The sequence below is a fragment of the Balaenoptera acutorostrata genome, chromosome 5 (genome assembly GCF_949987535.1).
Source record: "Balaenoptera acutorostrata chromosome 5, mBalAcu1.1, whole genome shotgun sequence".
Taxonomy (NCBI): domain Eukaryota; kingdom Metazoa; phylum Chordata; class Mammalia; order Artiodactyla; family Balaenopteridae; genus Balaenoptera; species Balaenoptera acutorostrata.
Window position 1 is genome coordinate 40,318,708 of NC_080068.1, and position 24,837 is coordinate 40,343,544.

At 36.0% G+C, this 24,837-nt stretch overlaps 1 protein-coding gene across 11 annotated transcripts in view; it reads right to left on the bottom strand.

The window, feature by feature from the left end:
* The window catches only part of PTPN13 (protein tyrosine phosphatase non-receptor type 13), a 242,081-nt gene that overhangs the window by 72,137 nt on the left and 145,107 nt on the right, over positions 1-24,837 (bottom strand). For all 11 annotated transcript variants that reach the window (XM_057546711.1, XM_057546717.1, XM_057546713.1 and 8 more), the window contains 7 exons: positions 24,460-24,598; positions 23,370-23,522; positions 20,223-20,405; positions 17,400-17,562; positions 11,719-12,136; positions 11,480-11,577; positions 9,828-9,884 (listed from right to left, as the gene is read on the bottom strand). In XM_057546711.1, the coding sequence (XP_057402694.1) occupies positions 9,828-9,884; positions 11,480-11,577; positions 11,719-12,136; positions 17,400-17,562; positions 20,223-20,405; positions 23,370-23,522; positions 24,460-24,598 (1,211 nt within the window). The remainder of the gene's footprint in view (positions 1-9,827; positions 9,885-11,479; positions 11,578-11,718; positions 12,137-17,399; positions 17,563-20,222; positions 20,406-23,369; positions 23,523-24,459; positions 24,599-24,837) is intronic.

Sequence of the window (24,837 nt, forward strand, 5' to 3'; positions counted from 1 at the left end):
AGGAGCACCTCAATACATAAGGCAAATATTAACAGTCATAAGAGGGGAAATTGACAATAACACAATAAGAGTAGGGGACTTTTACACCCCACTTTCACCAATGGACAGATCATCCAAAATGAAAATAAATAAGGAAACACAAGCTTTAAATGACACATTAAACAAGATGGAATTAATTGATATTTATAGGACATTCCATCCAAAAACAACACAATACACTTTCTTCTCAAGTGCTCGTGGAACATTCTCCAGGATAGACCATAACTTGGGTCACAAATTAAGCCTTGGTAAATTTAAGAAAATTGAAATTGTATCATGTATCTTTTCTGACTACAATGCTATGAGACTAGATATCAATTACAGGAAAAACAGTGTAAAAAATACAAACACATGGAGGCTAAACAATACACTACTCAATAATGAAGAGATCACTGAAGAAATCAAAGAGGAAATAAAAAAATACCTAGAAACAAATGACAATGAAAACACGATGACCCAAACCCTACGGGATGCAGCAAAAGCAGTTCTAAGAGGGAAGTCTACAGCAAACACAATACTACCTCAAGAAACAAGAAAAATCTCAAATAAACAACCTAACCTTACACCTAAAGCAATTAGAGAAAGAAGAACAAAAAAACCCCAAAGTTAGCAGAAGGAAAGAAATCATAAAAATCAGATCAGAAATAAATGAAAAAGAAATGAAGGAAATGATAGCAAAGATCAATAAAACTAAAAGCTGGTTCTTTGAGAATATAAACAAAATTGATAAACCGTTAGCCAGACTCATCAAGAAAAAAAGGGAGAAGACTCAAATCAAAAGAATTAGAAATGAAAAAGGAGAAGTAACAACTGACACTGCAGAAATACAAAGGATCATGAGAGATTACTACAAGCAACTATAGGCCAATAAAATGGACAACATGGAAGAAATGGACAAATTCTTAGAAAAGCACAACCTTCTGAGACTGAACCATGAAGAAATAGAAAATATAAACAGACCAATCACAAGCACTGAAATTGAAACTGTGATTAAAAATCTTCCAACAAACAAAAGCCCAGGACCAGATGGCTTCACAGGTGAATTCTATCAAACATTTAGAGAAGAGCTAACACCTGTCCTCCTCAAACTCTTCCAAAATATACCAGAGGGAGGAACACTCTCAAACTCATTCTACAAGGCCACCATCACCCTGATACCAAAGCCAGAAAAAGATGTCACAAAAAAAGAAGACTACAGGCCAGTATCACTGATGAACATAGATGCAAAAATCCTCAACAAAATACTAGCAAACAGAATCCAACAGCTCATTAAAAGGATCATACACCATGATCAAGTGGGGTTTATCCCAGGAATGCAAGGATTCTTCAATATACGCAAATCAATCAATGTGATACACCATATTAACAAACTGAAGGAGAAAAATCATATGATCATCTCAATAGATGGAGAGAAAGCTTTTGACAAAATTCAACACCTATTTATGATACAAACTCTCCAGAAAGTAGGCATAGAGGGAACTTACCTCAACATAATAAAGGCCATATATGAAAAACCCACCACCAACATCGTTCTCAATGGTGAAAAACCGAAACCATTTCCTCTAAGATCAGAACAAGACAAGGTTGCTCACTCTCACCGCTATTATTCAACATAGTTTTGGAACTTTTAGCCACAGCAATCAGAGAAGAAAAAGAAAAAAAAGGAATCCAAATCGGAAAAGAAGAAGTAAAACTGTCACTGTTTGCAGATGACATGATACTATACATAGAGAATCCTAAGGATGCTACCAGAAAACCACTAGAGCTAATCAATGAATTTGGTAAAGTAGCAGGATACAAAATTAATGTACAGAAATCTCTTGCATTCCTATACACTGATGAAAAATCTGAAAGAGAGATTAAGGAAACACTCCCATTTACCACTGCAACAAAAAGAATAAAATACCTAGGAACAAACCTACCTAGGGAGACAAAAGACCTGTATGCAGAAAACTATAAGACCCTGATGAAAGAAATTAAAGATGATACAAACAGATGGAGAGATATACCATGTTCTTGGACTGGAAGAATCAATATTGTGAAAATGACTATACTACCCAAAGCAATCTACAGATTCAATGCAATCCCTATCAAACTACCAATGGTATTTTTCAGAGAACCAGAAGAAAAAATTTCACAATTTGTATGGAAACACAAAAGACCCCAAATAGCTAAAGCAATCCTCAGAAAGAAAAACGGAGCTGGAGGAATCAGGGTCCCTGACTTCAGACTATAGTAGAAAGCTACAGTAGTCAAGACAGTATGGTACTGGCACAAAAAGAGAAATATAGATCAATGGAACAGGATAGAAAGCCCAGAGATAAACCCGCACACATATGGTCACCTTATCTTTGATAAAGGAGGCAGGAATATACAATGGAAAAAAGACAGCCTCTTCAATAAGTGGTGCTGGGAAAACTGGACAGCTACATGTAAAGGAATGAAATTAGAACACTCCCTAACACCATATACAAAAATAAACTCAAAATGGATTAAGGACCTAAATGTAAGGCCTGACACTATAAAACTCTCAGAGGAAAACATAGGCAGAACACTCTATGACATAAATCACAGCAAGATCCTTTTTGACCCACCTCCTAGAGTAAGGGAAATAAAAACAAAAATAAACAAATGGGACCTAATGAAACTTAAAAGCTTTTGCACAGCAAAGGAAACCATAAAAAAGATGAAAAGACAACCTTCAGAATGGGAGAAAATATTTGCGAACGATGCAACTGACAAAGGATTAATCTCCAGCATATACAAGCAGCTCATGCAGCTCAATATAAAAAACATCCCAATCCAAAACTGGGCAGAAGACCTAAACAGACATTTCTCCAAAGAAGATATACATATTGCCAACAAAACACATGAAAGGATGCTCAACATCACTAATCATTAGAGAAGTGCAAATCAAAACTACAGTGAGGTATCACCTCACACCAGTCAGAATGGCCATCATCAAAAAATCTACAAACAATAAATGCTGGAGAGGGTGTGGAGAAAAGGGAACCCTCTTGCAGTGTTGGTGGGAATATAAATTGATACAGTGACTATGGAGGTTCCTTAAAAAACCAAAAATAGGACTACTATATGACCCAGCTATCCCACTAATGGGCATATACCTTGAGAAAACCATAATTCAAAAATAGTCATGTTGGGACTTCCCTGGTGGCACAGTGGTTAAGAATCTGCCTGTCAATGCAGGGGATACAGGTTTGAGCCCTGGTCCAGGAAGATCCCATGTGCCATGGAGCAACTAAGCCCGTGTGCCACAGCTACTGAGCCTGCGCTCTAGAGCCCGTGACCCACAACTACTGAGCCCATGCACCGCAACTACTGAAGCGTGTGTGCCTAGAACCCGTGCTCCACAACAAAGACAAGCCACTGCAGTGAGAAGCCCGCGCACTGCAACAAAGAGTAGTCCCTGCTTGCCACAACTAGAGAAAACCTGTGCGCAGCAACGAAGACCCAACGCAGCCAATAAAAGGAAGAAAAAGAAAAGAAAGAAAGAAGAAAAAAAGAGTCATGTACAATGTTCATTGCAGAACTATTTACAAAAGCCAGGACATTGAAGCAACCTAAGTGTCCATCTACAGACGAATGGATAAAGAAGATGTGGCACATATATACAATGGAATATTTCTCAGCCATAAAAAGAAACGAATTTGAACTAATTGTAGTGAGGTGGATGGACCTAGAGTCTGTCATACAGAGTGAAGTAAATCAGAAAGAGAAAAAGAAATACCATATGCTAACACATATATATGGAATCTTAAAAAAAAAAATGGTTCTGATGAACCTAGGGGCAGGACAGGAATAAAGACGTAGATGTAGAGAATGCACTTGAGAACACGGGAAGGGGGAAGGGTAAGCTGAGATGAAGTGTGAGAGTAGCATGCACATACATACACAACCAAATGTAAAATAGATAGCTAGTGGGAAGCAGCTGCATAGCACAGGGAGATCAGCTTGGTGTTTTGTGACCACCTAGAGGGGTGGGATAGGGAGGGTGGGAGGGAGATGCAAGAGGGAGGTGATATGGGGATATATGTATACATATAGTTGGTTCAATTTGTTATACAGCAGAAAGTAACACAACATTGTAAAGCAATTATACTCCAATAAAGATGTTACAAAAAAAAAAAAAAAAAACCTTTAGCCAGGCTAACCAAGAAGAAAAGAGAGAAGAACCAATAAACAAAATAAGAAATGAAAGAGGAGAAATTACAACCAATACCACAGAGATATAAAAAATCATAAGAGAATATTACAGTTACATGCCAACAAACTGGACAACCTAGAAGAAATGGACAAACTTCTAGAAACATACAGCCTGCCAAGACTGAGTCAAGAAGAAGTGGATAAATTGAACACATTGATCAGTAGTAGTAAAACTTAATTTATAATTAAAACCACAACAACAAAATACCTCCCAGCAAACAAATGTTCAGGACTGGACAGTTCACAGGGAAATTCTACCAAACATATAAAGAAGAAATTATACCTATAGTATTCCCCAAAATTGAAGAGGACAGAACACTCCCAAATTCATTCTATGAGGCCACCATCCATTATAGCATTTGCATCCAATACAGATGCAAAAATCCTCAACAAAATATTAGCAAACCAAATGCAACACTATATAAAAAGGACTGTGCATCATGATCAAGTTGGATTTATTCCAGGGACACAGGGATTGTTCAAATTTCACGAATCAATCAATGTGACACACCACATTAGCAGAAGGAAGGATAAAATTCACAAGATCATCTCAATAGACACAGAAAAAGCATTTGACAAAATTCAACATCCTTTCATGATAAAAACTCTCATCAAATTTGGTATAGAGGGAACATATCTCAACATAATAAAAGTCAGTTATGACAAACTCACAGCTAACATCATACTCAACAGTGAAAAGCTGAAAGTCTTTCCTGTAAATTCAGGAACAAGACAAGGATGACCACTCTTGCCGCTTCTATTCAACATAGCAGTGACGTCCTAGCCACAACAATCAGAGAAAAAAGAAATAAAAGGCATCTATATATTGGAAGGGAAGAAGTAAAACTGTCACTATTTGCAGATGGCATGATACTTTAAATAGAAAATCCTAAAGTCTCCACCAAAAAACTAATAAATGAATTCAGTAAAGTTGCAGGACAGAAGATTAATACACAGAAATCAGTTGCTTTTCTATACTCTAGTAATGAACTATCAGAAAGAGAAAGTTAAAATTAAAAAAACCCAAAAACCAACCAAACAAACAAAAAATTCTGTTTAAAATCAAATCAAAAAGAATAAACTAGGAACAAACTTAACCAAGGAGGTGAGTGACCTACACTCTGAAAACTATAAAACACTGATAAAGGAAACTGAAGATGATCCAAAGAAATGGAAAGATATCCCGTGCTCTTGGATTGGAAGAATTAATATTGTTAAAATGGCCATACTACCCAAAGCACTTTACAGATTTAATGAAATCCGTAGCAAAATACCCATGACATTTTTCACAGAACTAGAAGAAATAATCCTAGAATTTATATGGAACCACAAAAGACCCTGAATTGCCAAAGCAATTTTGAGAAAAAATAACAAAGCTGGAGACATCATCTTCCCAGACTTCAGATTATACTACAAAGCTATAGTAATCAAAATACCATGATACTGGCACAAAAGCAGACACATAGATCAATGGAACAGAATAGAGAACCCAGAAATAAACCCATGCACCTATGATCAATTACTCTATGGCAAAAGAGGCAAGAATATACAATTGAGAAAAGACAAGTCTCTTCAATAAGTGTTGCTGAAATAACTGGAATGCTACATGTAAAAGAATGAGATTAGAACATTTCCTCATACCATATACAAAAATAAACCCCAAATGGATCAAATACCTAAATGTAAGACCTGGAAACCATAAAACTCCTAGATGAGAACATAGGCAGAACATACTTTGACATAAATTGTAGCAATATTTTTTTGGATCTGCCTCCTAAGGCAGAAGAAATAAAAGCCAAAATAAACAAATAGGACCTAATTAAACTTAAAAACTTTTGCAAAGCAAAGGAAACCATTGACAAAATGAAAAGACAACCTACTGAATGGGAGAAAATATTTGCAAATGATATGACCAACAAGGGGTAATAGCCAAAATAAATAAATAACACATACAATTCAATATTAAAAAAAAAAACAACCAAATAAAAAACATGGGCAGAAGATCTAAATAGACATTTTTCCAAAGAAGACATACAAATGGTCAACAGGCACATGAAAAGATGCCTGAAATCAGTAATCATCAGAAATGCAAATTAAAACCACAACGAGCTATCACCTCACATCTGTCAGAATGGCTACCTAAAATCAAAAAGTCTACAAATAATAAATGTTGAGAGTGTGGCGAAAAGGGAATCCTTGTACACTGTTGGTGGGAATGTAAAATGGTGCAGCCACTATGGAAAACAGTATGGATGTTTCTCAAAAAACTAAAAACAGAACTACCATATGACCCAGCAATTCCACTACTGGGTATATATCCAGAAAAAACAAAACCACTGATTCAAAAATATACATGCACCCCAAGGTTCATAGCAACACTATTTACAAGTATCTAAGAGACAGAAGCAACCCAACTGTCCATCAACAGATGAATGGATAAAGAAGATGTGGTATATATACCTATACACAGTGCAATATTGGTCAGCCATAAAAAAAGAATGTAATTCTGCCATTTGCAGCAAATTGGATGGGCCTAGAGAATATTGTGCTTAGCGAAATAAGTCAGAAAATACAAATACCGTATGATGTCAGTTATACGTGGAACCTAAAAAATAAAACAAATAAATGTCTATAGCAAAACAGAAACAGACTCATAGATATAGAAAACAAACCACTAGTCACCAGTGGGGAGACGGACGTGGGGAGGGTCAAGATAGGGGTATGGGATTAAGAGGTATAAACTACCATGTATAAAATAGATAAGCAACAAGGATATACTGTACAGCGCAGGGAATTATAGCCACTGTACCTTTTAATGGAGTATAAAATACTGAATCACTATGTTGAACACTGGAAGCTAATATAATATTGTAAATCAACTATAATTTAAAAAAAAGAAAAAAAGAACTGTTATAAGATGTGCCATTTTTTGAAAGGGTAAGCAACCTTTATTTCTTTTTGGAAATCACAATTAATCAAAGGATTGGAATCCTTTCCATATTTGTTTCATGAGATTGGAAGACTCCTGCCTTTCTTCTTTTATCTTCTAAGTTTCACACTCTTTATGGGTCTCTGAAAGTTGTAAAAGGTTAAGACTGAATTTTATTCATTGGTCCTTGTATTAAGTGATAAATAATTCAGTATTAACTAATGCTCATTTCTAATTTTCTCTTAATAATCTTGTTCAGCAACGAAAAACACTGAAATTAGAACAAAAAGTCCTATATTTGACCAACGGGCAAGTAATTTAACTTTTTAATCTTCAGTTACCTTATGTGGAAAAACATGTTTGCCATGCTCTATTATGTCAAAACTCAATTCACAACAAAGCACTAATTCAGGGCTACTTGGACAGATTGAAGGAGAATTTTGAAGAAAATATAAACTTGTCTATAAGCCAACTGGGGAACACCTCCATGGGAAGGTGGGTTGGCCCCTCTGTAGGGAGCAGGTGGGAAGATGAGTGCTTGGAGGTTTAAACATAGACCCTACCCTGCACATGATGTTCATGTGGTACCCAATGTAAATTCATATTCTTTTCCGTTAGAACCTAGGTAAAAACACATTTCAGGCTCTCATCCTTGAATAGATTATTATCCAGCTTATTTCAAAAGTTTATCTGGGAGAAATAATACCTAAAAATAATTAGGCATTATTATACTAGGAGACGGTCTAAAGAGTGGAATAGAGCATAGGCTCTGGAAACAGACATCCTGCATTCAAATCATGGCCCCAGCTTTTGCCAGCTCCATGACCTACTGTGCAACTCTACCTTTCTGTGTTTTGGCTTCTCATTTGTGAAAAGGAAATAACATTAGTTCTGGCTCATAGGATTGTTGTGGGGATTGAGAGAGAAACATAATGTGCTTAGAACAGTGTTTGGCACACAGTAAGCACTAAATAACTGTCAGTCAGTAAGTACAACCGTTATGGACATGTTAATAACTGACCTATTTTAGGTACAGAGGTATTCTAACTTCAGTCCATGTAAGACATTTGGTCATCAAAAAGCTATATAACAAGGTCTTAGTAACTTAGGTCTAAGTATAAATTGACTTTTTCTTTAATGATATGCCCTCAGATTTTTTAAGGATTAATACATTAAAAAATTGGAGATGAAAAAATCTTTCATTTGCTATGAGTATTTAAGATATTATAAAAGTAAAAAGATTTACTTTTGGGCTTCCCTGGTGGCGCAGCGGTTGAGAATCTGCCTGCTAATGCAGGGGACACGGGTTCGCGCCCTGGTCTGGGAAGATCCCACATGCCGCGGAGCAACTAGACCCGTGAGCCACAACTTCTGAGCCTGCGCGTCTGGAGCCTGTGCTCCGCAACAAGAGAGGCCACGATAGTGAGAGGCCCGCGCACCGCGATGAAGAGTGGCCCCCGCTTGCCGCAACTAGAGAAAGCCCTAGCACAGAAACGAAGACCCAACATAGCAATCAAGCAATCAATCAATCAATAAATTAAAAACTTAAAAAAAAAAAAAAAGATTTACTTTTGGACACAATTTTGCTTCCAAGAAAAATGTTCCTCTCTTGAAGAATTGGTATGTGTATTTCTATCAGAGAATGAGAATTATACAAAATAGCTTACTGATGTCTGACAGTTTTGACCTACAAAAACAACGGTTTCATATGGTTCAACTAATTTTCATGCCTTCATTTTTGCCTTGGCTCTCAGGAAAATGAGAACTAAACTTAAAGCTTCATCAAGTTTAACTATATTAATACTTGTGATCAGCATATTTTCTTCCTTCTCATCAGGCTTCTGATTATTTCAACTTTAAGAATTTGAGGGTAAATCTTAAACATTTTTGGAGGGAAGTAGTATATACATAGTGATAATAATATTCTTTATACCCATGAAGGTTGTTAGAAAAATCAAATAATGTACATGAAAGTATTTTGTAACCTAAATTATAAAAACTGTGAACCCACTGACCTTCAAGTCATTGCACAAAGTTTTTTTCCTACAATTTTGTTTCTTCTTAGATTCTTTCTAAACTAGTAATCTCAACATTTAAAGTCTTCAAATTCTTCCCAAAAGGTTTATAATAAGACTCAAAGCTGGTCGCCATTTAGTTTTTGACCTTCACTCTGGCCCCAGCATACCTCCATACTGAGATTCTTACATCTCCCTGAATCTGTTATCTTCTCACATGTCTGCATGTCTTTGCTCACACTATGCCCTTGGTCTGGAATACTTATCCACACCATTCTGCCTGAATACACACTCCTTTTATTTCAAGATTCAGTTGAAGCATCCCTCAGTTAAAACTCTTTTCAATCAAAATTATCTCCCACCTAAGCTACCTTAGCTCCCCAATTAGTGTCCTTATCTCGAATTTGTCATTTCTCTAGTTCATCAACATTAGTCTAAATTACAGGTCCCATCACATCACTGAGATGCTGAAAACCACAAGTCTCTTTTGACTCCAATGTAAGGCCTAAAATCCTTGACATGGAATTGAAAGCTCTTTATTAGTAGGCCCATGACTATCTTACAAGGTACAAGAGAAAAATTATGATGGAAATGAGGGGAAAAACATTTTGTAAACCTACCATTTTCTTTTAAGGGTACTTGGGATGAAGAATTTCCAGAACTATGCAAAGTCATTCCTGTGGTATAAATTAAATTATTAGACAGTTTAAAAATGGTCAGATACTATATACAGAAGTAATTTCTTCTGATAAATTCATAAAAATCAACAAAACATTAAGATAGCAACAATTTCTTTCATTTACACTCAGAAAAATATGTCTCCCCACAATGAGCTTTTTTTTTTTTTACTACTTTTAATGTCCAAGTTAAGCATATCAACTTGTTTTGCAGAATAAATTTAAACACAAATGTATTGTTTCTGACAATGACATTTTGATGTCATATATGAAATGATGAAACTAAAATGAGTTTTAAAAGTATCTGTTCAAATGTTAAAAGAAAGTTCAATATTCTATAGGAATGAATAATCAATCAAAAACAAATGCAGAAAATAATTTTTTTTATGGTTGAATTTTATTTTACTTGTGTTTTTCTATGGAATATTATTCACTACTCTATATCTGATATGTGATGAATTTTTATGTAGAACAAAGCCTTCCTAATGAAAATAGCTTAGAATCTATATGAGATCCCATTATATATGAATACACTTTGAAAATTATTTTCTGAAAGATTAAATCAGTGTCTTTTTAGGCTATTTTCAACGCATAGGGTGACCTATAAGATGGAGTCTTGTCTTTCATCTGTTTAAAGTTTTTTTTAACCAATTCAATTTAAACTGATGATAGTATAATCTCTGAAAGCTGTGGAAACCTATATTAATAAAGTAATGTGACCTTCCATAAATATTTATCAATTATAGTGTAGTTCTCTTTGACTTCATTTACTCCACATATCCCCAATCCAATCACAGGGTGAGAAAATTCTTTTTAACTTTGTATAGTTATGATCACACTTAGTTCCAAGGGAGAGTTAATTAGTATTATTTAGTAAAACAACCGTAAAAAAGGGTATCCTTGTTGACCGCTTGTCTGCCCAGCTGTTTCCTATTTTGAGTAGTCATTCAGACCTCTGTGCTTAAACATCTACTTTTCTAAAAGATTGATTCCCATGCAGTTAGCTTTTAAGATGCACAAAACAACAGGAATCCTTCTGTTTATCTTATAAGGTAGTGTGTATTTATAAACACAAACAACTTCTGTCTATACTTAAATAGTTCATAGGCCCCAGCTAGCTGGGAAAAATTGAGAAAACTTAAATCAACTAAGAATTTCTACCTAAAACCATAGCACATTTCATAAAACTATCTCTTTCTAGACATAATTCCATTCTGAAAGTACCCTAAATAAACTTTTCTTAAAAAAAAATATAGCATTAGTGGAGTCCACTCTCAAAGACTGTAAGGAAAATCCAAAGGAAGGCTATCCAAAGCCATGGCATCAGACTACCTGGGTTCTCTTGGTCAGAATGTCATGGCCTTTAACTGTGACCAAGAGAAAGCTAACAGTCTGTGTCATGAGGCAATCACTTGTTAAATCAATTTTTGATTTGACTTGGTACTTTTTAAGTAGCCTAAAATTTTATATTCACAAAAAGTTTTGGTAGTTAGGACATACAACCAAAAATAATTTCCTGGTAATTAACACTGTCTCATTCACTTCATTATGAGCATGAGGTAAGGGAGAAAGAAGGTAAGTTTGTTTATGCTGACCTATAACATATGCTTGACCAGGGTCTTCAAAGGATGAGGAGTCTGATTCCTGTTTCCTCCTTTCAGGACTTCTATTTAAACTTGCAACAGACTTTGAACTAAAGAGGGAAAAGGAAGGTGGGGGGGAAGTGTCAATGTAAAAAAGTATGATGAAAATAATAAATTGTCAAAACAGAAGCAAAAGTAGGAAATGCAGAATTTACAAATATGTAGTTTGGGTTAGTTAAGTATGTTCTTACTTATTAAGTTTTGTGAATCCTGCCAAAGATTCCGTATCAGATCTCGCCATCTGGTGAAATGGTTTTCCTACCAACTCTGCAGTGGTTTGTGGTTGGGATTCCATGTTAACAATGACATTTTTCCGATGAGGATAGAGAGAGGCCTGACTCAGATCGTGGTATGATTTACTCATCCCTCTAGGCTTTTCCTCCCAAGAAGCTTTGTCACTCTTCTCTTTTGCGCTGTTTTGCAATGGCTGGTAAAGCGACAGCTCTGAGCAGGATAGCCTCTTCAGAATCTCAGCTTGAACCGACAGAGGTCGAACGGCAAGTTTGTTCAGGGTGCTGCTGGCCAGACTACCGGTGCTGATTGCTCGTCCCATATTAAATCCTCTAACGGACTCTGCTTGGAGATTCAGGCTCCTAAATGAAGCTTTCTCTACAAGGAAATAGGATTGCTTTACATGACGGAAACACCATAGAACCTTTTATGAGAAGAGCTATTTTAATAAATAAAAAACAGCATGCAATTTTTAATCATTTTGATCGCCATCAGAAGTAGGTAGCTTTCAAAGAGTGGCAATTGAGGATTTTAAAAAGGAGGTTGGAAGATTCTGGTTTTCATACCATCTCTCCATCCTTGTAGCTTTCTCACAGCCAGGGCCTGGGCAGCATTGCCTTACTTCATCTAGTGATTTTCCTGGATCTAATAATGTTTGGGCTTCATTCAGGCTTGCTGACCCCAATACAGTTTTCAGTTAGAAAGGAGAATGACATTTGACAGAGAAAATTTTAACGCTAGTAGTGTCTCTGCTAAAATACCAGCAAACCAAGGATGGGGAGAGGGAGAGAGAAAACCTGGATAGGCCAATATAGTGAGATCATGCCTGAAAAAAGCTGTGCAGAGGAGAGTTTTGCCCAGAGAAAAAATTCTTATTATATTTTTAAAAGCTTATGGCAGATTGTGGTGATGTTTGCACAACTCTCTTAACAATGTGGATATACTAAAAATCATTGAATTGTGCACTTTAAGTGGGTAAATTGTATGGTATGTGAATTAGGTCTCAATAAAACTACTACTAAAAAACAAACAAAAACCCCAAAACCCCGAACCCCCAAACCGAAACAAAAGCCTTTTATGGCAAATTTTCTGTCATTTCATTACTATGCCAATACCACCTCCCCACCTTGTAGACTTTTCCTGATTTAACTGAGGCCAAGGGGCCACAAGAGAATCACACATTACTTGTCTTTTTTGTTTCTGTTAATTAACATGATTAAGGAGCTGAGGTTCCCTTTATGCTTAAATTCCTTTCACTCCTAAATACATATCCAAAGTATTCTTTTAGTGGTCAAATTTAGAGATACCTTATAATAAGTGATTGGCTATTCTGTTCTGTGAGAACCAATGTCATGTCAGTATTGGAACATTTGAGGCTATAAACGAAAGCACTGCATCACAGAATTTTGGCATCAAAATCCTTTCATGTATATAAAGGACCAGAAGCATAAAATTTCAAATGGTTTGGTTGTTCATGCATTAGTAATCCACATCACAAGGCACCCCAATTGGTCTCCCTATGGAAAGTACCAATACAGCTTGACCACTATGTAAAACAGCTGCGAAAACTTGTTTTTTTAAAAAGAGAATGTCAAATGTTGCTGATTTAGATCTTAAGATTCTGTTTCATTTATCTTCTAATTCCTAGGAAGATTAATAATCAATATTTCATCTCAGGCATAAACAGATAGGAAAACAATGCAACACTTTCATATTCATGCATCAGAATGAAGTTTAAATAAACATGTCTCTTGAGGACACAGGGAGGGAAGGGGAAGCTGGGACGAAGTGAGAGAGTAGCATTGACATATATACACTACCAAATGTAAAATGGATGGCTAGTGGGAAGCAGCTGCATAGCACAGGGAGATCAGTTCGACGCTTTGTGACGACCTAGAGGGGTGGGATAGGGAGGGTGGGAGGGAGGCTCAAGTGGGAGGGGATATGGGGATATATGTATACATATAGCTGATTCACTTTGTTGTACAGCAGAAACTAACACAACATTGTAAAGCAATTATACTCCAATAAAGATATTAAAAAAAAATAAACATGTCTCATCACCAGGAAAATTCAACATTCTCTGAAGTAGAAGTGGACACCAAGGTAAAACATGACAATTAAAAAAAAAACTTTTGTTTTAAAATTCCCAGTATAATCTTTAGCTTCAAATAGAGTTTTTATGAGAGCAGATAACATTAATTCTCTTTTCTTTTACTTTGAGAGGAGACTTTATTCAAAGACGCAAAAACTGAGTCTTAAACAGATTCAACTACTGGGAAATGCCTCTATACCCAAAAGTTTTCTTCACCCTAAAGGACAATGTAGACCAAACTTTGGCAGGCATAGGGACCACCAGTTCAGCTTAGGTTATATCTATTTTGTAAACATACCAAGGATTATGCTATTTAAATCCATTCACAGATCATTCCTGGGTAGAACTTAAAGTGTTGCACATATCCATGGGACAGAATAATAAACCACCCACTTATCTACTGTCCTACTGCCTTTCACCTGGAAAGGACTCCAACATGGACCACCAGGATGGGAAAGGACATTAGAATGAACCTACATCCTATTACTAATGTTTCAAATTTGAACTCAAAGCCTTTGTTAGTTCCACACTCAGTCTGCAATCCACACTGTGCTATTATTGTCTCTTGTACTTGTTTTGTATTTCCTTATATCATCAACTAAATTGTATGCTCTTTTGAGGAGAGGGGCTTCATTTATTTTTGTAACCCATAGCACCTAGCATGTAGCAAGTGCTCAGTAAATGATTATTAATCTTAACTTAATTCCATGCAAATTAGTTCTCTGGAAACTTATCAAATAGAAAGACTACTGGATTAGGAATTAAGAGATCAGGTTCTAGTCTCCTTTGACCTCTAACTATGAGGTTAAGTGAGACACTCTTTCCTCTGAACCTGTTTCCTCATCAGTAAAATTTTGGACTTAATGGCCTCTAAGGTTTTTTCTAGCACCCATATTCTATGACTCTAAAGAAGCAACATACACTTGTGAGCCCATCAACCTCCAATAGATAACACCAGTTATTTTCACTTGTCCAGTACAGACAGTTAAGTAGGCAGGTAGTTACTTCTAAGCTGCTTCCAAGCAGAAAATAATTCCTTTCAAGGCTTAACAAAATCAGGGAATAGATGTAGATAATACCATCTTAAAGTCCTTTTACATATGAATTTAAGGATACATAGTTGTGTTCTTAGGGGGAAAACTGAGATATGTAGAACATTCCCACTTCATTGGTGAAGAAAATGAGACCTCAAAACGTCAGTTACTTTCCTAAGGTCATCCTACTACTACTATAACTAGTGGTAGTCGTGGTAAAACAATGTTGATGATGATGATAATAAGGATAATGAATATTTATTCAATACTTATTTTGTGCCGGCACTTTTACATGTATGAATTCATTTCATCTTCACAATAACCTTATGATGTTGGTATTATCATTATGATAATCATTTTACCAGATGGGGAACTAAGGCAGAGAGTTTGAGTTGCCTGCCCACGGTTTCAGAGCTTGCAAGTAAGACAGCGTGGTTTGAACACTGGCAGTCTTGCCCCATAGTTCATGTTAACTACCACAATATATCATTGAAATGTTGAGGGTGGAAGGCTGGTTCATAGTTGTGTCTTCTGACTCTTCACTATAGCACCCTATACCACATCTATAATAATGTAACCTTCAATTTTTCAATTCTGACTTGAATAGAATATTAATCTAAGTAGGCATATCAATGGCTCTCATAAGTTTGATTATATCACTATACTTTTTTAAAAAAATTTATTTATTTTATTTACTTATTTTTGGCTGCGTTGGGTCTTTGCTGCTGCGTGCAGGTTTTCTCTAGTTGCAGCGAGCGGGGGCTACTCTTCCTTGTGGTGCGCACGCTTCTCATTGTGGTGGCTTCTCTTTTTTTTTTTTTAACATCTTTATTGGAGTATAATTGCTTTACAATGGTATGTTAGTTTCTGCTTTATAACAAAGTGAATCAGTTATACCTATACATATATCCCCATATATCTTCCCTTTTGCATCTCCCTCCCTCCCACCCTCCCTATCCCACCCCTCTAGGTGGTCACAAAGCACCAAGCTGATCTCCCTGTGCTATGCGGCTGCTTCCCACTAGCTATCTATTTTACGTTTGGTAGTGTATATATGTCCATGCCGCTCTCTCACTTTGTCCTATCTTACCCTTTCCCCTCCCCGTATCCTCATGTCCATTCTCTAGTAGGTCTGTGTCTTTATTCCCGTCTTGCCCCTAGGTTCTTCATGACCATTTTTTTTGTTTGTTTTTTAGATTCCATATATATGTGTTAGCATACGGTATTTGTTTTTCTCTTTCTGACTTACTTCATTCTGTATATTTCACTATACTTTGAAAATATATAAGAGCATACAAATTTTTTAGCAGAGCAAAGCAGGGAAAGAAAAGGAAAATGTGATTACAGCAACAGTTATCATATTGTAACATGCATAAAATCATTACTGAGGAAAGCCTGTTAAAATGCAGATTCCAGGGACCCAATTCCCAAAGACTGTGATCACTAAGTGTCATACAGGTTTCTGGAAGCTTCATTTTTAATCAGTATACAGCCCCTACCATCTTGATTCTGAAAGGCTGAGAAACATTTATTCATAGGTTGCCATAACCTCAGTCTGATCCTACAGGGGAAGGTTCAGATAAAGAATTCATAGGGCTCTGCTGCACAAAGTCATCAGTGCTATTACATTTAATTTTTTAATCAAATTCTTGATTAAAAAAGTGTTTCACTGAAGTCTATAAGAATTTAATATGCAGAACCAGACTTTCTACAACTTTAATCTCTACATGTGGTCTTGCAGAGTAAGCTTTAAATATTTCAGTTCCGATTGAGATTTTCTTCAGAGCTAAATTGGTTTCTTCTGTTGGTTCCTTTTCAAAAGGAACTGAAACCACTCTCCTGAGCACTTATATTGGTACTATGGTTACTCACGTCAGTGTCAGAACAGGGACGTGACCAAGTAAAACTGAAATCTGTCACCCCCAAAACTGTTATGGTACATGACTTCCCCATTCTGGGTGCAGAGCCCCCCGCCTTGTTTCCCATGTTCTTTCCCTTATCTGGAAAGCCCTTCCATTTATCGTCAACCTACTTAATTATTTTTGTCCTTCAAATTCCAATTCAAGTGCCACCACTCACATACTCTATCCTCTGATCTCCCTTTCCTCCTGCAGTGTATATTATAGAGACTGTACAATATAACCTGTTATTGAAACCTTGACCCTCTATTGCGTATTACTGTTTCATGTTTGTTGGTCTTATCTCCCAGTGTGTAAGTTTACTACGGGTAGAGAATGTGTCTGAAACTTTTACAATATTTACATCAGCTAGCCTAACAATCAGCACAAGATAGTTCAACAGGTACTCCCTGACTGATGAGGGGTGCTGTTTTCAAAATAAACATGAAGTTGACATCTCAGCTTCATTTATGACACCTTTATGAACTTGACTTAGTCATTTAACATCTACATACCTTGTCATTTTCATCCTAAAAGTGGAAGTTCTTTTAAAGTTTGTAGCAAAAATCATGCATCGACCCTGGAGTCATCTGACACAGTTTGCTTCTCCTTACCGATATCCTGGGCATCTTGGTTGCTCTGTCTTGCTCTCATTTGCAGCTGGAACTTATGCTGGGAAGAGCAGAGGTGCAGCAGATACTGGCATATCTTACTGTTGTCTGTCTGGAAGGCGTGTTTTATTCCATCTGATGTATTTTGCAATGTGATTTTCTTTTTCTACAATATTAATCAAGGGTATTTAAAATTAGGATATTTTCCTATCACTTCATTGCATGACCAAATTTTAGAAACAATGAGTAAGTACAGATATTATTTTTACTTCACATTATTAGGCATGAATACTCATTGACCTATATCTAATATAAATATAGAAAAATATAACTCTATATTATTAGAAATTTAGGAAATAAATGAAATTAATATTATTTGCCACTTTTAGAAATTGTAGCCTAAATCATATTGTATAGACTGTATACCAGCCACCAGCAAGGGAAATAGTTTCCTTTAAAGATTACTGATATTTTGAGTTTACTGCAATGTTTACAAACACCAAAACTATTTAAAAAAGAAATTACAAGAAATATATGTTCTACCGCCTTAGATAAAGAAAATGAAGTTCAACAAAAACTGATATTAATATGCAATAATAAGCACTGTGATTCAGTCAAGAAAAATTCTGGTGGCATGAAGGCTGGGATGGAAGATGTGGGAAGTTAAGGAAAATGTTGGAATGCAGAAACACCGGATAACATAACTGCTGGGCTGAGAGATGGAACACATCAATATTTAGAGACAGTGATTCTTGCCAAATTCTGGGAAAGGAAGAGAATCATTAATCAGTTTTATCTCCCTGTTTCTTAAAAACGAAATGTTTCTTATGTAAGAGGACATCCTGAAATATTGCGACCTATGTGGTAAGGCTTGCAGTGATCCATATGCCTTAAAAGACTAGCATTCAACATGTCAGGGATCTAAGACTAATGTCTCTGGAGAATTGCTCAAGCCCAGCTAGATTCTACTGTAGCTCTTGGCTTCTCTACTGTACAAATTAGTTCCTCTATATCATGTCCCTTGTCTTGCTGTCAAATGCAGAAATAGGCTTAGACAAGTCAAATTTCGTAGACTCACAAAAGATATGATAACAGAGTATTACTCAAACTTCAATCATGCAGGTGCCACCTTCATAATTCCTGGTCTTAAAAACAAAATAAGACTATTAAATTCTTGCTAGATGTTGTTACCAGTGAAATCTCAGGAACCCTGTTCTCTCTTTCTTAAGAAAAGGAAATCAGCAAGTATTAGAGAGGAGTTAAAGCTATAGTAGCACCAAACTAGTATCCTGACTACCAGTAGCATTCCTAGTAACTCTTCAAATAGTTGGGGAATTTTTCTCCTAACAAACACTGCACTTAACCACTATCAAGTAATTCCCAAGGATGTTGAACTCCACAGTTGTAAAGCTGTACAGGTTTGAAACAAATCATAAGGATAATTGATCCTAAGTGTTAACTGATGGACTGGACAAGAAATGTGCCTAAGGAAATTCAGTTGTTAGAGATGAGAAGGGCGAAGGGTAACTTTTCCATCTCCCCAGAGGCCAGTGGAAGAAAAAAGGAGAGTTTAAAAAAGAGAGTTCTGTGTTAGAGAAAGAACTACAGGATAAACAAGTTCTGTTAAAGACGGGAATAGTTTGCAAGGAAATGTGGGCTATTCTTTATTACTGGAGATCTTTAAAAATGAGCTAATCATAGCTAGTTCTATTTTTATTGCAGGGCTGATGTGATAGCTGGCAAATAATGGCTGAATGCTGGATGATTACTTGATTTGTTGCCCTTTTAAAACTGGTCCAAATTAGATTTGTATTTAATTCATCAAGGTTTCCTCTAGGCACTTGCTCTGCCAGCATTTTCACTGGGGAAGGTAGGTAACCTAGGTAATTTCCTGATCTTGACAATCTTGGGAAGATGAGGATGGTCTGGGATTTCCTGAGAGAATACATTATTATGTGGTAATCTTAGTGGTACCTCTGGGTTTCAGGGGAAACCAACCAACTAACCCTCAGGTCTAGAAATGATTCCAAAGGTCTCTAGGTTGAAGATTATCCACAGTCAGTTGGGACTTTGATATTATAACCTTAAAAATATTGTTTGTTCTGGTGAGACCATATTTCAGCCCAAATATAAACTAAAGATGTCAGTAGTCCCTGAATACCATTAGGAAAACAAATACCTGAACAGATTTTTGATTTACCTCTGGGGTTTGCCAATCACACTTCAATGTTCAGATTTTCCACCTACTTCCAAAATCAAAATATGCCTTTATAGTTCATTATCTTTCATAAACATGATTTTCTAAAAATTGCTTTCCTAACTTTATCTCCAGATACTACACACTAAAACTTAAAACTGTAGAAAGTCCTGAGGCTAGTTCATAAAAGTCAGTAAATCTCTGGACCACTGAGATTCAAATACAGTTCTGTGAGGGACCTATTACTAAACTAGACAAAGTTCACTGGGGTTAAGATAATTATCAATCTTAAATACATTAGAGGGTTTTCTCCATGTGAGAAGTATTAGTACCCTGGAATAAGTTCTGAATTAACAGAGAAGTCAACTTGGTTGTAATTTAACTAAAGTTAATTGAGCATATAACCAGCTAAGAATTCTTTTAAAAATCACCTTCTGAGAAAACCAAAAACAAAATCTCAATAATACTTCCCACAACTAAGAAAGAAGAGTTAAATAGTATTAAGACATATAAGCTCTACTAAATGCCAGGGTTTAAAGTTCGCTTAAGGAAAGTCAATTAACACGTTACATTTGCAATTGACAACACCAGTTTAAATGTAGAGTCAAGAGAGGTTAAAATGGACATACGGAAAAAGAAATCTTCTTGGTTTCCCTCCATGGAAAGCGAAGGACCAATGTGCGAACTCCATTGTGAACCTCAAACACAAGGACACCTTTAGAACAGACTCCAAGCAGTATTCCTGTTTGTGACTTTTTCTCAGGGTGCACCCGGTGAAAATGAACTCCATATTCTGTCAGTCTTTGGCAGACCTGTTGGAACAATACCATAACATAACAATGCACCTTGGAAAAGGTGACTTAAAGATACAGAAGTTGTACCAATGTCGTTTAATATGGAAAGGATAGTCTCTTAAACAAATGTTGCTGGAACAACTGGATATTCATATGCCAAGAAAATAAATCTTGACCCTTACTTTAGCCAATATATGAAAATTATCCCCAAAACAATAACAGACTTAAATACAGGAGCTAAAACTAGAAAATTTAGAAAATATTTGACTGTGGGTTAGACAAAGATATCTTAGACAGGACATAAAAAGCAGGAACCACAGAAGGAAAAATTGGTAAATTGAAGCTTCATTAACATCAGAAACTTTTGTGCTTCAAAAGTCAATGATAGGAAAACAAAGGCAAGTCACAGACTGGGAGATAAGGAATCGTATCTAGAATACATAAAGAATACGTACTTCTCAGATACAAAATAACCAGATACAAAAATGGGCAAAAGATTTTATTAGACACATCAACAAAGAAGATATATGAACGACAAATAAACATATGAAAAGATGCTCAAAATAACAGTAACTAGGGAAATACAAATTAAAACCACAATCATAAACCACTACTTACCTTATTTCAATAGCTAAAATGAAAAAAAAAAAAGAAAACAAAACTAAACATACCAAGTGTTGTTAAGGGTGTAGAGCAACTGGAAATCCCATACGTTACTGGTAGTACTGTAAAACTGTACAACCACTTGAGAACAATTTGGCAGTTCTGCAGAAGTAACACATACACTTACCATAGATCCCAGCAAACCTAATGGTAGGTATTTACTCAAGAAAAAGAAAAATCATATGTTCAAGCAAAAATGTGTATTTGAGTGTTTAAAGCAGCTTTATATCCATCAACTAAAGAAAAAATAAACAAATCGTTGCATATCTGTACAACAGAAAACTATTCAGCCATAATAAACTACTATACACACCACACATGGATGAATCTCAAAAGCATTATTCTAAGTGAAAAGAACCAGACACAGAAGACTATGCAATATATGATTCTTTAAATGAAATTCTAGAGAAGAAAAAATTATGGTGATAGAAAGCAGATCAGTATTTGCCAGAAGTTAGGAATAGGGGGGAAGGGACTGAATGGAAAGGGACATGAGGGAAATTTTTGGTGTTGGAAGTGTGTTATATTTTTGGCAAACTTTTTATTTAAAGGGCTAGATAGGAAACATTTTCGGCTTTGTGGGTCATATGATCTCTGTTGTAACTACTTAACCCTGCTGTTGTAGTGTGAAAGCAGATACAGACAATAGGGAAACAAATGAGCATGGCCGAGTTCCAGTAAAAGTTTACTTATAAAATAGGCAGACCACAGTTTGCTAACCCTTGTTCTTCATCATGGTTGTGGAAATGGTTGCTCAACTGTATATATATTTTCAAAACTCACTGAATCGAACATTTAAAAGTGGTCAATTTTATTGTATGTAAATTATACCTCAATAAAGCAGATTTACAAAAAGATATGAAAGTTTTTCAGAGGCAATATGATATATAGCAGAAGGGTAACCTTGGAAGGGTATATTAATGAGATTTTTAAAAAAATTCTTAGGTTAGAAGAAAGATGCTCAAGCTGAAGAGAAAAGGAGTAACAGGATACATTATTAGAAGGAGAAGGGCAGCCTACTATGCATTAAGCCCACTACTTATATGGGGAAAACTGAAGCTCAGAGAGGTTAAAGTACATTGTTCAAGTTTACCCAGCTGGTTGAAACAAGAATTCAAATGCAAGACTGTCTGAAAATCCCCATGCAAATTCTTTCTGCTGTGTTAATCTGTCTTCTACCTTTATTAATAAAAATATAACTTGATATTTACTTCCTACAAGTATAAACATGTAATAACCGAGGAAAAAAATAAGTACATAAGGTAATGTCTTTAAAAGTAGAGTCAACTTAAAACAAACCACCCTGCCTTTCTTACCATGGATCCTAGATTAAAGGTGGTATAAGTCTGTGAATGAAACCCCTTTATAGATATTTGTAGGGCTGGGAAACTTGGCTCCCTTCCCTTATTATGGAGCAGCAAATTTAAGGCATGATGTTACATCCTGGGGAGCTAACAGTAATTAGAGAATAATTACTGAGAGGAGAATATTCTTTTATTTTTAATTACTGAGAGGAGAATATTCTTTTATTTTATTTTATTTTTTTGTCGGCCACGCCACAGGGCATATGGGATCTTAGTTCCCCGACCGGAATCGAACCTGCACCCCCTGCAGTGGAAGCAGGGAGTCTTAACCACTGGACCACTGGGGAAGTCCCCCCAAGAGGAGAATATTCTGAATTTTCTCTTCTCAATAGAATATTTTCACATATTTGCTGTTCACATTGGAAGTTTGCATAGTACTGTCTTTTCTGATCATAAATGCACTGTTATTCATCTAAGGTCTTATAGGAACATGGTGGCAGAACTGAAACTATAAATCAATTTTTCTAACCCCCTTCCCCTGTGTGAATTAGTTGGCATTAATGGAAAGACTGTTTTTAGAAGATATAATTGAATCTTAAGCTTTTTAAGAAAAAACAAAGCAAAACAACCCTAGAATTAGTTTCAACTTGCCTTTCTTATCCAGACAGTCACAAAATCCAATTGTTTCTTCTTTATAATATATCTTGATTTTGAGAGTATGAAATAGGATAAAAGCATATAATCCATAGCCAGATAGATACGGGTTCAAATCATAGTTTTGCTCCACATATCAGCCACTGACTTTGGGAACATTACATTTCCTCTCTGAGCCTCAGTTCTCTCTTTTACAAAATGAGAATTAAAATACCATGGTTTTAGTCAGGAATAAATGAGCCGAGATAAAGCATACAGCATCAGTTATTGGCACCTGAGCTTTTAGATGTATGTCTTCCAACACTTCTTCCTTACTTTGAAAAAGATAAAAAGTTCATCATTTGTAATCTTGCATGCTTACCTTTAAAAATTCTAACTCTGTCTCTTTTTCAGAAGCTCCCACATAGGTATTATGCAATTTCGGTAACTCTTCTTTAATATAGGATAAATCAAGTTTCTCCATCACTCTGGGAGGTAAATAATGCTCCAGTCTAAAATAAGACACACCGTGAACCTAGAAGGAGAGTGTTTTTGTAAGAAATTCTGTTTGCCCTCTTCCTCCTATCTTAAAGTTCTTGCCTCAACAAGAGATAAGGTACTCCTATTTATACTTCTCTCTGAGGAATGAGTTTTAGAGAAAGTGCATCTCTTTCTGTTTTATTCAGCGAAGTAGAATGACTGAACTGATCAGCAAGCTTGAGAAGAGACTGACAATCAAAGGCCAAATGTCACTATAGTTAAGGATTAATGTTGTGAAGGATGCTGCTTGAGTGGCAGAGTCTCTTCTTGCTCCCTGCTTCCTCTTAGGTCCACTTGTATTCAGGTGCATTTGGCCTTGAACATGTGTCCTCCATACAGTGAGCTCTGCTGGGTTCTCAGCCTATCACTGCATGGATCCATGTGGAAGGTGGAAGACCCCTTTGATCCAGATTTGGCTGGTAACCCTTATGTCTAGTATCCGTTAGTTAGAAATAGGGAGAAGGAAGGGTAAGTGTTAGATATCCCAAAACTCTGAAACAGGATAATTTTTAAACAGAAAAAAAAAGAAAGGAAGGAAGGAAGGGAGGGAGGGAGGGAGGGGGGTGGAGAGAGAGAGAAAGAAAGAAAGAGAGAAAGAAAGAAAAAGAAAGAGAGAAAGAGAGAGAGAAAGAAAGGAAGAAAGGAAGGAAGGAAGGAAGGAAAGAAAGAAGGAAGGAAGAGAAAGAAAGAAAGAAAGAAAGAAAGAAAGAAAGAAAGAAAGAAAGAAAGAAAGAAAGAAAGAAAGAAATCCCACACTGCATGATTTGAAATAACCAATATACACGGGGAACTCGGTCATTCTGAGGCACCAAACTAGCCTCAAAAATCTCCAGATATAAACAGCCAACACTTCAACCAGGTTTAGTCTTTAATCATGCTGATTATAAGAACACCAATGCAAAATTTGTCCTGGAGAAAAAAATAAATCCTACCTCTGGTTGATAATCTCCATACTCAGCTTGTAGAGCCAAGGATGCTAGTAATAAAGAAGTCTCATCATCACAGTGCATCCTCTCCTCCAAGATATCTTTTCGCAGCTGAAGATAATACTGATGACAGGTCAGAGAATGTCTGGGAAAACAAATACACAAAACATCTAGGCTTTTGATCTTGAATCTTGGGGTGATTTTTTTATTGGCATAGAAGTTTAGTTGCCAAGATGGCTTATGATTAAGTATAAGAAATTAATAAACTATATTGAAGGAAATACTTCTTTTATGATAAAGAAGACTTTATCATTGATCAGAATAAAATAATTCAGAATAAAATAATAAGCAATGATAAATAAGACTTTATCATTGATCAGAATA